The 15,605-nt window shown below is 39.8% G+C and overlaps 1 protein-coding gene across 5 annotated transcripts in view; it reads right to left on the bottom strand.

The window, feature by feature from the left end:
- The window catches only part of DOCK11 (dedicator of cytokinesis 11), a 183,377-nt gene that overhangs the window by 110,694 nt on the left and 57,078 nt on the right, over positions 1-15,605 (bottom strand). For 4 of the 5 annotated variants that reach the window (XM_044763097.2, XM_014860971.3, XM_070503277.1 and 1 more), the window contains 6 exons: positions 13,128-13,262; positions 10,728-10,905; positions 10,262-10,341; positions 8,909-8,992; positions 5,310-5,450; positions 3,914-4,126 (listed from right to left, as the gene is read on the bottom strand). In XM_044763097.2, the coding sequence (XP_044619032.1) occupies positions 3,914-4,126; positions 5,310-5,450; positions 8,909-8,992; positions 10,262-10,341; positions 10,728-10,905; positions 13,128-13,262 (831 nt within the window). The remainder of the gene's footprint in view (positions 1-3,913; positions 4,127-5,309; positions 5,451-8,908; positions 8,993-10,261; positions 10,342-10,727; positions 10,906-13,127; positions 13,263-15,605) is intronic. The other variant, XM_044763098.2, reaches the window with a different exon arrangement.

Genomic DNA, 15,605 nt, shown 5'->3' with positions numbered 1-15,605 from the left:
GCAGACTGCCTGAGCTGCCCCTGCAGAAGGTATGCTGAGCAGGGAACCTGGAGTGCAATCTCATGCTCACTGACTGTCACATAACTATAACTGTGCTAGGTGATTTTCGTGCATTATCTCAGTCTTCAAAAAACCTTTGAATGCAGGCACTATGATACACACATTTTACTGATTAAGACATTGAGGCTTAGAGAGGTTTAGGTAGCATGTAAGTGGTTGAAGAAGACTGCTGCCAGGGCTTCCAGACTACACAGCCCACGCTGTCCTGCCTCTCAGCGTTGAGGCCCATGAATCCAACATCTCATGTGATGAGGCTGCATGAGGATAGTAACACTGATTATTGCTATTGCTATAGCAGACGTTCACTGAGCATCTACTGTTCCCTATTCCTAGTACTCTGGGCGTTTCCCCACACTGATGCCAGTCATGATTATAATTTTAAACAATTTGACAATTGATTAAGAGCAAGCTGCTTTCACATGTCTATCTGTGATCACCGTTACTGCTGCTCCTACTTGCAGTCACGTCATACTGAGCATGCTCGGTGGGCCTGGGACAGGGCCAAGTGCTTTCTGGGTATGGCACACCCGGGCGGAGCCTTACAGCAGCCCCCGGATGCAGGTACTATCGTCACCTCCAGTTTACAGACGAGGATGCTGAGGCACAGAGATGATCATGTTTTAACTGACCAGGGATTCCAGTGTAGTGGGATTGTCTCTAGGGCTGTTTTGCCTTTTGTCCCATCAGCTTCTAGCCCTTGTTCTGTCCTCAGAACACAGAAGGGTAGCCAGAGAACACCCAGGAATCCAAAGTGGACTGGGAGTTTGGCCCTTTAGAACAAAGCCACTGGCCCAAGCCTCCTTTCCCACCAAGGAGGCACGGAGGTGAATGCCTCCCCGCAAAGATGACTCTTACTCACTTCACTGCCTCCTCTCTCTAAAGAACGGGTCAGATCCCCCCATCCCCATTCCCAGCACTTACATAGCCACCTAGGGCATGGCAGGACATGTGATGGTGGTGGTGGGGCTCTGCACCCTCTCACCAGCCCAACAACTGCTACCCCGCCGCAGGGAGCGCCCAGAGCCACAGGGAAGCAGACTCCCAAGAGTCAGCAGCTCCCCGACAACCCCCTCCAAGGTCTGACCTTGGAGGACATGGGGCAATGAGCTCTGTCAGGACATCTGGGAAGGAACTGCCAGGCAGCCGATAGTGTAGTGACTGGTCACAGTGGCTGTTTGGTGTCAGGGAAGCAAAACTACTCGATGGGCCCAACTTTTTCCTTTTCCTGTGGTCACCCTGTTGCTCCTCTTGAAGCCACTGGAGAGAAGGACTCCAAGGAGTGGACGGGGAGGGCCTAGAATGACCCCAAAACACCCACAGTCCACCAAGCCCTGGGAGCAGCCTCTCCCTATAGAGAATGCCGCCGCTTGCACAGCCTTGCTGGAAGGGACCGGGCCGCCGGATAGCCCTTTCCAGGAACGCTGGGGAACTCAGCTGGTTCCCTCTCTCGAGGGTGACTAGGAAGCAGTACAGCATAGGGGTAAAAAGCCGGGCTTTGGAGCCTGCTAGACCCAGGTGCAGGTCCTGTTCCTCATCTCATTAGCTCTCCGACCTTGGAGAAACCACTTGACCACTCTGTGCCTCAGTTTCCACATATATAAAATGGGTCCCATTATCTACCTATTTTACTTGAGTGTTGTGAGAATTAAGTGACCTCATACAGATAAAAGTCCCTAGAGAAATACAATGGCAATAATAAGTGCTTAAATTGTCATTGTTATTGCCAAAAAATTGACGAGCTGAGATTAGTGTTCACATCTGCTACATTCAGTCTCTCTCCTACATAGCACCGCTTCCTGGTCCTAAACGGGAGGAAGTTGAGAAAAACACTTATTCAAAATTAAATGTTCGACCATTTGAAGTAAATGCCCACTTCCTGCTATCTTTAGTTGATTTGAAAAAGGGTGCAAAACGATCACGCCCTTTGAGGCCACTGCCCATTGTTCTCCCCTTTCCAGCTCTCATCTACTCCTCTGAGGCCTCTCTTAAGTGCCAGATCTTCTGAGCGGTCATCTAAGTTAATTCCCAACCGCTGACCCCTCCTCACATTCCAAACTCTTCTCCTACCATTGTGTTAGATACTTCAGCACTTAATTCCATTCTGCCTAATATTGTTGACTGAGTTCTTTCAAAGAGACCTAGGTTCAAATCCCGTGTCCAGCACTACTGGCTATATAATGGTGGGTAGCTTCCTTAACCTCCCCGATCCGCGGGTTCCTCATCGACAAAACGGTAATAATTAGACAATTTCACATAACTACGATGATTACATGAGATACCAATGGGAAATTGCGAGTATCTGGAGCTACTCAAAAAAAATGTTGATTTTCTTCCCGACCTAAAGTACAAGTCGGACGACACCTGAAATCACAATTTAAACTTCTTGCATTGGATACACAGCTGAATACACTGAAATAACACAGTAAATACATCATTGGCTTCAAAGGACTTGATATTTTGTGGGAAATTTTAAACATGTAATTCAATAGCAGGTTCTCAAATATTTATAATACTATACTTGCTCAATCTCTCTCTTAGATGCATAGGCTGTTGTAGTGGAACGTTCACATATGTGACAACTATAGTCTGAGTAACAAACTAAGGAGCTGGAAGGGAACAAGGGGCAACTTAAGGAAAAGCTAAGACCCACAGACCCACAGCCCAAAGAGGACAGTGACAAGACACGTAAAGTCTTCCCCTACCACTTGGCAATCTGTATCAATGAGCATAATCTTTAACCTTGAAAACTCCAATGCTTGGAATTTATTCTAAGGAAATAATTCAACAAATGAGCTAACGTGTGCACAAGGATGTTCGATGCAGCCTTACTTATGATATCCAAAAATTAGAAATATCCTAATCAGCTAAATCAATGGAGTATCATATTAGCCTTTAATAAGAATGTGACAGATCCAGAGATATTGATATAGGATAATAAACATGAGGTTAAATGAATACAGCAGGTACAAAACAGTATGAATATGACACAGTTTGTATAAGAGTATACATAACATGTATCTGTTTATATACACACAACAGAGATGTCTAGAAAGATGTTCGACAAAATGTTAATAGTTATTGTCTATGGGTGGTGATTTTTACTTTCTTCTTTATATTTTTTGCATTGTTCGAATTTTCTACAATGTATTTATCTTTATAATGAGGAAAAAAAGGAACACTTTTACTTTGGGAAAAATAAACCTCCTTACAACGTGAACTGCTTTGTTCTTACGCCTCTTCCCACTTTAATTCCATGCCGCGCTCTAGTTTCCTGTCAGTTGCAAGAGTACGGAAGGCAGACATCAATTCTACTCTGCCTAACTCGTATGGCCTCCAGTCTGGTTAGAGGTCAAATGCCAGGGAACCGTCAGGCTCCTGCTAAACGGGATTCTTTGCACCAGACAGAACAGACGAGAGCAGCATTACAGCTGTGACACAAGAAGTTCCTTCCCACTGCTTTTCAACCAGAACTCCTTGTATAAAGAGCCTTTATGCTCCATTAAAACTACCTACTTATAATAGAAATGGCAATTAGGGATGGGAGGTTATTTTCAGGTCACTTTTTCTTCGAAGAAACAAGTCTTTCAGGCACCTATTGCGTTGCTCCAGAGTGTGCGCATGGGCATGGGGGCGTGTCTGTGTCCATCTGTGTTATTTGCATTCCATCTCACAAAATACTTCCTTTGAGACTCACATCACGGTCCCATTGAAAATGTCACTTTGCTAATATTTTACTAGCATATTTGCTGGTATCCATTTTTTCCCTTCAACTTTAGTCACCAGAAAAACACCTAAACATAGACCTTGTTTCTTATTCTGAATGTGCTACCAAGGCTAAAAGATCATGCTTTACCTGCTTTATGTAGCGTAACTGAGATTCAGCAATTCCATGAACGAAAGACTCAGGCGAAGAGCCTTTTAGGTTCCCATCCCCAGCCAGGTGGGTTGAAGCGCCCCACAGCATTTCACGGACAGATGGGGGATTCAGGTCTACGTGGAAGTCAGCTGAAATCTTACAATTATTCTTCACATCAAACAAGGCAAGATTGATAAAAAAGGGTTCAACCTGGGAATGAAAACAATTATACTTTTAAACGAAGACTTTTTTAGGTGGGGTGGAGGAGGGACACAAATTATAAAATAATTGTTTTTATTCCTCAAGCTTCTGTCATTACAGTTCCTTTCTGAGTTCAACATTTAGGAAAAATTGCATCGTGGCTCATTTGCATATAAGAAAGCATTCTAAAATAACAGACTATCAAATTTTAACTTTTGTCAGGTATAAATAATTTCACAAGTTACAGTTTTTTTAAATGATGAGTAGAAATCAGAAGCCACATTTAAAGAACATCCATTGTTCTATGAATAAAATTTACTTCTTACAGGTTTACTGAAATTACCTAAAAATAATGCCAATATGACAAAATAGAAATAAATCTTCCTTTTTGTTATGTTACAGCTTACTGGATTACACATTTCAGATGAGCTAATATCAGTCAACATCAAATTACTTGACAAAAGCTTTGCCCCATCAGCAGTTTTGGAAGACATGATTCCTCTCTACAGATGGCATTTGAAAGCTGGTCACAAAGAGAAATTTCATGCCAGATGGCATAAAAATTAACCCTTTACACAAAGAAAGTCTGCTAGTGCATTTCAGCTACTTTGTAACAGAATAAATCATCACTGTGGATATTTTTAAAAGACAAAACCAGACTCCAAAAATAAAGATGAACATAAAATGCAGTCTCTTGGGTGATTTTACGTTTATAGTTTCAAGTATTTCTGAGCAACTCAAATGATCCGTGACAGCTAATAATTAGAATTCTCTGTGCAGAAGAAAATGAATTCACTCTCTGAGAGTCACGAGTGCGGCTAGCTGAGTGCACAGCGTCTGTAGCCCTGCACGGCTTTCCTGCTCCTTACTCATTGTTCACAGAAGTCATATTCTCTAGTAGAATTCACAAATTTGAGGATTGTCCAGGTTCTGGGGACCTGTCCCTCTTAAATGTCAAGAGCCTACTCTATCTGCTACTTTAAAGAGGTAAGACTTTCATGAATCCTCTCAAGATGAAAACATATTCACATTTTGGCAAAAGAAATACATGTATGAAATTCTTCCATGTCCAAGTTATCATAACATGTAGCAATGGAATTTCCATCCTGTAAATTAGTTCTCAGCGATAAAAAGGAAAAGCATTTCCTTAATGCACTGGTTTAAGGGAGGTAGAAGGAAAAGTCATACATACATTTGTGGGTGGTCCTTTTGCATTGTCGCCAACTTGACTCAAGATATTGAAAGTTAAATCATGGCAATTTACCAGGAAACGTTTATTGCACTTTTCCTCAAATGGCTTTATATCAGGTTCAATTCCTGAAAAGTCCAACCTCTACAAAACAGATAGTAGGAATCATTTCCAAAAAATATATATAGGATTCATATTAATATAGATCTATAAGTAAAAACTGCAGAATCCAACAGTTCTCTCTGCCCATTATTCATTTGAACCCTTTTCATTTTTTCATTCAACAAGCCTTTGTAGAGCTCTTCAAACACTGATAGAGAAATTCTGGAGGGAGATGATGAAACTCTGATTGACGGCAATGGGAAAGTCACAAGTCTATACCATGGCCTACAAAGCCCTATACGACACAACTCCCTACCTCCCCCGACTCCTCTGACCTCATCTCCACTGTTCTTGCCTCCCCCCCAACCCCCCGCCACCAACTCTCTGTTCTAGTCACACCAGCCTCCTTAGTTATTTCTCCAGCACACCAAGTACCCTCCCACCTCAGGGCCTTTGCACTTGCTGTTCTGTCAAGAATCCTCTTCCTGCAGACAGATGTCTGGCTTACTCTTTCATTTCATTGAAGGTTCTGATCAATTGGCATTTCCACAGAGAGACCTTCCTTAACTCCCTACATAAAACTGCACGTTCTCTGACAAACTATACTCTCTTTCCTTGATTTTGCTTTCTAACATTACTTTTTTATATTTACTTAGTTGTTTATTGTCTGTCTTCCCCATGAAATATATGTTGCAGGATGGTAAGAATTTTGTTTCTTTCATGAGCTGTGCAGGAGGCAAAATCGACATGAACAGATACGGGAAGCATCAAGAATAACACAATGGTCTCTTAACTTGAAAGATTCAGTAGATTGTGATGTTACGAACTTAGCTGTAAAATGAAAGTGAATAGCAGATATGGGGGAAGTGTGAGTAGAGATGATGAGTTCAGTTTGGGACGTGCTGGGTTTGTGGGGATGTTAGTAAGTGCTTGGAAAAATAGGAGAGGTCTGGGTTGGAGAGCTGGATTTGGGAGTCAGTGGTAACTAGGGTGAGAAGGAGGACAAGGCTGGAGCCCTGGGGACCACCTACATTTAAATGATGAACAGAGGGAGAGGCGTCTGCTTAGGAAACTGATAAACACTGAGCTCAGCTTCTAACAGAGCTGGGGGATGTACCCTGGCTGCCACAGAGATATATTTTTACAAATTATTGGTATTTCAAAATAGAAAAAAAGTTTTGAAAAAGATATTAAGAGTCAAGGAATTCCTCTTAGCAGGGGAGGAATCTGCCCCTCGTCAAGGCAATTCACAGAATCCTCCTCCACAGCTCACAGGGCTCAGGCGAACGAAGTTCATCTTCCGTTCGTTCTGAATGTCTCAACAGACTTACGTTCTGCTCACGAATGGGAGGAAAAGTGTATACATTGTGGGACAGACAACTTACTATACTTTACGACCAAAGATATGGCAGGCGGGAAGTGATTGGGGAATCTGAGCAGAGTACACTGCCAACATGGAAAACGCAAGCCAAGAAACGCAAGAAGTTTTCTCAATTGCCCAAGTAATTCAAGCCAAAACAGGTATTGAGCCTGAAGAGTCTTAGATAATTATAGCTATTCTGACCTAGCCTGAATCACTGACAAAATCCTCCTTAAAAGGGCCTAGAATATAATATTCGTCCCTGAAAGCACAATTTTTCCCCCTGAGTCTTTTTATCTACAAAAGGAATACAAATGTGTGGGACTAGACAGCTCCCTCTCGAACACTTATCTCTCTGTGGAGCCAGCAGAGGCAAGTCATTGCCATGGAGATCAATTCTAATTTCCGCCCATTTATCTGCTCTCCTTTCTATCTTGCTCAGACAGCGGAATGCGAAGAGAAACTGGACTAAACCACCCCAGCCCCCAAATCCTTTCCTTTCTGAGGCCTGCAAGTGCAAACGTTGGAACATACGGCCTTCCCCAGTAGTTCAAAGTTGGAGCCATCCCCTTCGGTCAGTCAGTGTGTCTTTATTCTCTAAGGTCAGTGGTAGAAAACCTGTCTCTAAACACCAAACTGAGGCCAAAAGAAAAGGCTGACACAGGATGGCACTTCACCTAGAAAAGGTACTTGATACATACAACATGAATTTCTCTGTGGTGAGACTGCCTTCCATAACCAACATTAAATTCCATTTTTTGTCCTTAAAGTTTCATCACAACTGTGAATTTCTCTCTCACTGTAGCTCACTGTTAAACTCAAACATAAAATCAGTTCAGTTCCATGACCACAAAAACACTACACCACAAATTTTTTTAAGATACTGGATTGGGTTTCAACCACAGTCAATTGGCTTCTTTGTATACAATGAAAGAGCCTGACGTGTCCAATTAGAACCCAATCTTTCGGGGGTGTAATCAAAGGTTCAGACATGCTTGGAACAAGTACATTTCTGAATGAATATCTTAGAACTAACCTTCCTGAGGCCTGCTACACTTTTTTAAAATCATTTGACTCGCACAAGCAATATAAATACCACTACGGAAAAAAAGGGAGATGAAACACTGAAAACAAATTTTCTCCAAGTAATTTAATTTTCTTGTGTGGCATTTTTACTAAGGAAAAATTCCTGCATTGTTTGTAGACTATAAACTTCTTCCATCTCACACTAAAAAATTTTATTTAGAAAATCGTATGAAGCAAAAAGCAAAAAGAAACAAAATCAGTCTTCCCCCATTTTATTGTATATTTTCATGGTCTATTTTCACTGAGAAAAAAACTGTAATGCTCCTGTAATGCATACATTTCTATTTCAAAAAAATCCCAAAGATTTAATTAGAAATCTCACATAGAAAAAGTGAAAAGAAAACCAAAAATAATCATCTTCCCACAAATAATTTCATTTTCTTGTGAAATATGTTCCTTAGGAAAAATATTTGTCATACTTGTATATGGTAGAAGTTTTCCACTTAAACCAATCAGCAATTCAATTAGAAAATATCATGGAATTAAATATTAACTGCATATATCTTCGTACAAAAAGTGCCTACCTATCTCTCATGAAAGAGGTGAACACATATATGGACACAAACCTGTACTTCCCTGAACCACTTTCCATTTAAAGGGGGATTAAGCCAGATGTGAAAATGATCCCGGTTCTACAGGCCTGCGCCAACAGTGGAGAATAAATCACAAGTCTCAGATGACCTGGCGTTCTTGATACTGCAGATATTCGCTGCTACTAGATCACAATTGTATTTGATGAGCTAAAAGAGCACTGAAATCATCTTTAAGGGTTATTTAATTTATCCATTTTGAGGAGTGAGTGAGATGAAGTGAAAAGAATATAGAGAACTGAGAAATAAAACACATATTGAGTCCCAAATTATTTGCAGACATGACAGTCCTCAAGTGAAGTTAGTTGTTAAGCCACCTGTGCAAAGCGAACAAGACAAAGGTAAAGCAACTGATATTGCCCAGTGGTGCAAAAATCAGTGATGTCAACGTTTCCTTTCATAAATGCTGTTTACCCAAATAAGCAACAATTCCAGGGCTATATAAAGAAATATATCATTAGTACCTGAACTTCCGAATCAAAAGAAAAGAGATTCTGTCTTCCATCTCCTCTACTGAGTTTGTTTAGCTGTTCAGTTTCTCTTCCATACTAAAAATTAAAAAATATATATATACACACCAAACATTATTTTATTTCCTTCAAAGCAGTACTAAATACCATTCAAATATATAGTTTATGTGAAGCCAGCAATCTGACACAGCTTCAAAAATATACCATTCTCCATTTCCATCTACTTAAGGTGGATAAAGAATGCTTGCTTGGCAGAGTCACTGTCACTGTGACCTACAATAAGCCATAGATCAGGTTCCTAGACTTTCTATGTGCCTCTCATAACATCAAGAATATTGTTCAACGCATAGTGGTATAAAAAACGAATCCAAGAGACTTTGGATGCAAAAGAGAAATAAACAAGGAAGAAAACACTATCTTTTACATATCCATGGTGCTAGCCATGGAATATTGTATACAATTCTGATTCTGTCACTTTAGGAAAAACATAACGGGCTGTACAGTCTGGAATGACAAAGATTCAGAGGGGATACATTAAAATCTACAACATCATAGAAAGCCAAGATCAGGGGACATGAATGTGTTCCTAAATTCTGGAAACTAGCTTAGAAGCTTAATAGAAAGGTAAATTTCAAAGAGAAAAAAAGTAACTTCTAAACTTGTATAATTTAGTAGTCCAGGAAGAGTAATAAAGTAAAAATATAAGTAGGTTTGACAGGATTTAAATGAATAAATGGGTCATAACCTTCTAATCTTTTATAGTATAGGGTCCACAGAGTAAAATATGTAACCTACTAAGACAGGTCTGATAATCACCCTCTACTCTCTCTCTCAAAAGTGTCCCCTTTCAAACTCCAAAGAGCAGAGTAATTAACACAAATGATGTCTGTTCGTCAAATCTTTACCTGATGAAATTATTCATATACCTACATATTTACATATAGAAAATACGATTTTCATATGAAATTAACATATACAAATCATTAGATCGAATATCATGTTCAATCTGCATCAACAACCCCTTGAATGAAGAGTATTTCTTTACGAATGAAGTGCAGCAATTAAACTGAATAAGAAGGAGCAGACAAAATTAATACACTCACAAGAACCTAGAAGTACTTCCTGGCACCTAGGAAAAACCCCACAAGATTTTCCAAACTGTTAGTTGGCACTTACAGGTCCAACTTTAAGAGTATAACTTTCCTTTTACAATCTCTACCTGTTTCACTAATTTGCTATGGTTCTTAACTTAGAAGTGACATTGCCAAATGGAATCCAGCATTACAACTTAAACAGCTAATCCTGCATTGTCTCAGTTGAAGGCAAGTTGCCATAAGAAAGATGTACCTTCATCAGTTCCGGATGCATGCTCCTTTCCAAACTGGCCATGATGTTCTCAGCTTTTCCTTGGCTGCTAGTTTCATCATCTGCAAATTCATTAAAAGCAGATGTTCCAAACCATGCAGACCATTACTAATCACCTAAGAGGAATACCCTAACTATCTCTCCCACCCCATCCTCTCCTACTAGATTTATTGCAAAGAATTTTGATTATGAAAGCATAGGGAAAACTTTAATGGACTTTTGAAAATCTGCCATGAATTCCCTATCCGTTTTAGTCTGGTTATATTTCATGTGTCAGAGTCAGCGCAGCATCAACTCTTAAAAAAATCTATCAGCCTCCATAGTCACTTTTAATGAAGTAGGTCAACCTTCAAGGTTAAGAGTTCTATATTCACCCTACACAAAGGACATCCCCATGGATTAAAGACAAGGGCTTTACCTCAGTAATGAATCATTTAAAAATTCTGACCTTGTGCTGTTTCTACCGTCTCCTTTTTCTCTTGCACTAAACTGTCAGTATTGATCTGAATAATCTTTTTCAAAGTTATCAACCATTCTTCCATTTCCTGCTCAGTTTCGGCAGCCAGATAATGGCTATACTTATCTAACATCTTGAGTTCAAAAGCATGACGCCGCATTTTGGGGCACTAGAGGAAATAAAAAAGCATGTGTTCAGTTAATTTAGTTCCCCTTTTAATATTAGATTTCATTAGTTTATTTATTTTTACCTCAGCTTAGCACATATGTACATCAATACTTTCACGAAACAATTGCCTCTACCAACAAGAATTTATAACTCCGACACAATGAATGACCATGTCAAACATCTTTTTTGTTACCCTTAGTACTGAGCACAGTGGTATATGCACAAAGGTGGCATAAAATACTACTTGTTGAGTATTATCACTTAAGGCCTTTTGACATCCTTCACATTTAGATAATCAAACTAGCACCATAAAAATAAGCGGATGTTTTACTATTCCCACTTTGCTTAAAGTTTTCCTTGCATATTTACAGGTTTTCAAAATCAGCCCTTAAAAATAGGCTTAAATATGACCTGAAATAAATCTGGGACCTGCTTTATATCACACCATCAAACACAATATTGATACCTGATTCACGTTACCATGCATAAGATGAAATGCATCACAGTAGCATAAAAGAAGACTGTAGTTGGGTCACATTAAATTGTGGATCCCAGTAAAAAACATGGAAACAGCCTATGCTGAACACTAGCACACAAGGAAACTTTTGTAAAACTTCAAATTCATCCTCAAATATGATGACGTATTCTTTCATATTACCACCTCCTCTGTCATGAAAAAAAAGATAGCACCGTCCTCTCCCTCCCAAATACCTCAGCGTTCATTTCAAGAAAGGCTCATGAATCAATACTTTTCCACTGCATGGTCATTATTCAAGAAGGAACCACGAAAGTTCCTCCTTCTCATCTTCAAAGGACAGTAAAGGATGAAATTAAACTGCTGTAGCAAGTCATAAAGATTTATATACTTGAAAATATTTGGGAAGGGGGGGAATCATAAATAGATGGGGAAAGCAGAGCCCGGGAACGCTCTAAAGAAAGGTCAATCCGGTCTAGAGCTAATTGAGAAAATCTGGGAACTGTGCATGCCTCTTCTGCCAGTTGGATAAAAAAGCTATTACATATATAAAAAAAGAAGGCACCTCTATTCACATAGATCTTCACGTTTTTAAAAGCGTTTTTTCCTTTGATCTTCATGACAATCTCGTTTGGTAAGAAGACATTATTAATCCCACTTTACAGTTTTGAAAATTAGGATTCAGGTAGGTGAGGGCATTTAACGGGCATCTCCTGCCTCCTAACCAGCCCAGTGCTCCTTCTGGTCGACCATGCTGCCCTGGCTCTATAGTAATGGCTCCTATCTCTTGGTCAATCGACTTCCTATTTAGATTCTCTCTCTACCCTCTGTTTCCCATCCAGTCTTTGTCCATGCTTCTTCAGTTATTCAAATCAGCAAACATTTATTAAGCCCCTATTGTGTGCACAACACTGCTAATTAGTACAAGGGACACAGACATGAATAAGATATGGTCCCTGTACTCCAAAAAGGAGTGTGCAGAATTAACCACAAATTAGATTATGATTCAGTCATATGATGGAGGGAAAAGTAGTGGTAGCACACGAGAGGTGGAGCTTAATTCCACTTAGTGCATGAGGGTGAGGAAGGAAACAGAAAACATTTCATGGTAGAAGTGCCATTTGAGCCGAGTCTTAAAAGATAGCATTCAAATAGGAACGAGAAGGGAAAAGTATACACCAAGCAAAGAAACAAACGTAAGAAAGCCACACACATGCGAACCTCTGGAGCACTGAGTTTGGCGTGACTAGAGCACAGAATGTATGAGAGGACGCAGAGGGGATGGGGTTAGAAAGCAGGGTAAGGCCAAATCACTGTGGGCCTGAAATGCCATGGGAAGAGCTTTAGGTCTCACTCCGCAAGACGATAAATCAGGAGCCAAAAGGTTCTGAGTAGGCAAGTGAAGGACCCCGTCTGTCTCAGGAAGATGCACTGGAGCAGGAAAACAAATCAGAAGGCAAGAAAGCCTGACTCTGGCCACGAGATGATAAAAGGGAGAACCAGAAGAAGGGCAGTGAGAATGGAAAGAAGGTAAGAGATTCAAGAGACACTCTTGTCTCCAAAGGACTGGGTAAACACTCGAATACTGGCACAGAGTGAGAGTGGGGCACTCAAAAGGACACTGAAGTTAATGAATGTTTTGGTGGATGGAGATGCCATTAACCAAGACAAAAAAATGCTGAGATTCTTAATAGTCGATCAATATCCTCTTCGAGAAAGAGACAGAAATGTTAGCTCTACGGCCCTACCTGAACAACGTCAATGCAGGCGTCCAAGTAGATGCAACCTTTAGATTCTTTCGAATTTTTCTCATCTTTATAGGAATTGAGAATATATGAACCATCAGGAAGTTGAGTTAAGTAAAAATACCGTCTCTTGAATACCTATGGGGGAAAACCCAGCAATGACACATTTGTTACATATACATTGCATTTAAACAGCTGCTTGGAACTAAAAAACCTTGAAGAGCTTGCCACAGGCATTATATCTGGACAATCTTCAGACAACTCTGAAAAGCCATTAGGAATTACAATTATCTTCATTGTTTTAAGATGGAGAATTTTAAGTCAAGTGACTTACTCTCAGTTAATCAAATATCTAGAGAAGTTGAAGTTTATAAAGCATTTTCGTATCTGAATCACTATCATTTCACTATAGCATCCTTTTCCCATTTGAATGCAAACCATGACTAGATTCTTATAATTTCATTCACATCACCATAAATCCATGTATAAATATAAAAATATATATACAGACAGACACATACCCCTTTAGCATATATTTACATTTCACCTGCACATCTTACTGCACTCATCTGTGCTGTTCCAGTGTCCTTGCTTCTGAAAGTCCAACTTATAATACACTCACAGGCAAACGCTGAGAGTCATTAGTTGCCTACCAGTTGTTGTTGAGTGCCCTGCATGCTGAGATTTGAGTCGACAGGTCCAATAGGATTGTACCATCCGTTTGAAATTAGGGACTCAGAACAGTTAAGGAATAACCTGTTGCTACAATTCATAGTGAAACCCCCAAGAACAGGGAAAAGGAGGAAGACAGCTTGACTTGTTCATGCTGCCCCTCTTCTCTCCCCTAAAGAGAGTCTTGGCAGAGAAAGACAAACTGTGCGATTTCACTCAGATGTGGAAGTACAACAAACAAACACATAGATAAAGAGAACAGATTTGTGGTTATCAGCGGGGAAGGAAGTGGGGGAGGGTGAAAGGGGTAAAGGGACACATATATATGGTGACGGATAAAAACCAGACTGTTGGTGGTGAAAATGATGCAGTTTATACAGAAGCTGAAATATAATAACGTACACCTGAAATTTACACAATGTTATAAACCAATATGACCTCAATAAAATAATTTTTAGAAAAAGAGTCTTAGATCTGATGAAGGAGGTGGAAAAAGGGGATTCAGAGTTCTCTGATGAATCTATGCTTCTCAGAATAAGCCACAAACTGCAAGTTGTGTCAAGCATGTGTTACAGTCAAATCCCCCAGGATGATGGATCTAAAATCATTTCAGGGTGAGAATGGCAAGAGAGACTAGGAAAGAGAGTCTTGGTGATTATTGAGGAAATGCATTCCTATGCATCTTGTCTTACTGACAGAAGTTGGCTTCAACATTTAAGCTTGCCATTTTCAATCACCCATCTGATTATCCAGTATGATATCTGACTATTTTAAGAACTTTAATTATGGAAAGAGTATTTATTTGGCAAGATTCTTCTTGAAAACTATTTAACTTCCGGCAAAGTATCTGAAATCCCAACAATTCATTTCTCCATAGCATGAGTAAGCAAAATATAGAAACACGTGAAGGGGCATTTCTTTTTAGGAAAACCAGTAAAAAGAAATAATATGCTTGTAGTTATTTTTGACTTGTTTAAATATCATTGATTTTGGAATGAGTGACATAAATATATCAGTGTGAGGAACACCCTAACAGGTTAGACTGGTAAATGCCACAGCTTCCATTTCAGGGAGTGGCCACGTGGGCTATGTGCGATCAACAGAAAGGAGAGCAAGCAGAAAATATCACTTTGTTTTTCAATGCCAATCAAGTAAACGTTACTGCAATAGGATACGAAGGTACAGAAAGAGTGAGTGAGTGTGTGTCTGAGCGTGTGTGTGACCTCATAATATGAGAATGTACAGATACATTCTCATATGTGTATACGAGATATACTCTCATATTTGATTCACCCACATTTAAGGTTATTAGAGCTATGATTGAAGAAATCTATATTCATAGACAAGGAAAATGCTGATCATAATGGTGATTATATATCTATATCTTTGTTTATTTTCATGATAATGGTTCATATCCGTTATTAAAATGATGGGACCAGGGGCCAGCCCCGTGGCCGAGTGGTTAAGTTCGCGCGCTCTGCTTTGGCTGCCCAGGGTTTCACTGGTTTGGATCCCGGGCACGGACATGGCACCGCTCATCAGGCCATGCTGAGGCGGTGTCCCACATGCCACAAGTGGAAGGACCCACAACTAAAAATACACAACTATGTACCAGGGGGCTTTGGGGAGCAAAAGGAAAAATAAAATCTTTAAAAGAAAAAAAAAGAGGGGACCAGTAGACCAAAATCACATACTGAGCTCATTTCAAAAGAACAAAACACCACTTTTTAAAAGTTATTACAACAATCATGTATGAAAAAAGTTAAAATACATTTTCCAGACAAAAATTAATTGAAATGAAAAAGTTAC

This window comes from Equus asinus, chromosome X, assembly GCF_041296235.1.
Source record: "Equus asinus isolate D_3611 breed Donkey chromosome X, EquAss-T2T_v2, whole genome shotgun sequence".
Lineage (NCBI taxonomy): Eukaryota > Metazoa > Chordata > Mammalia > Perissodactyla > Equidae > Equus > Equus asinus.
This window is presented reverse-complemented; position numbering and strand designations above follow the sequence as displayed.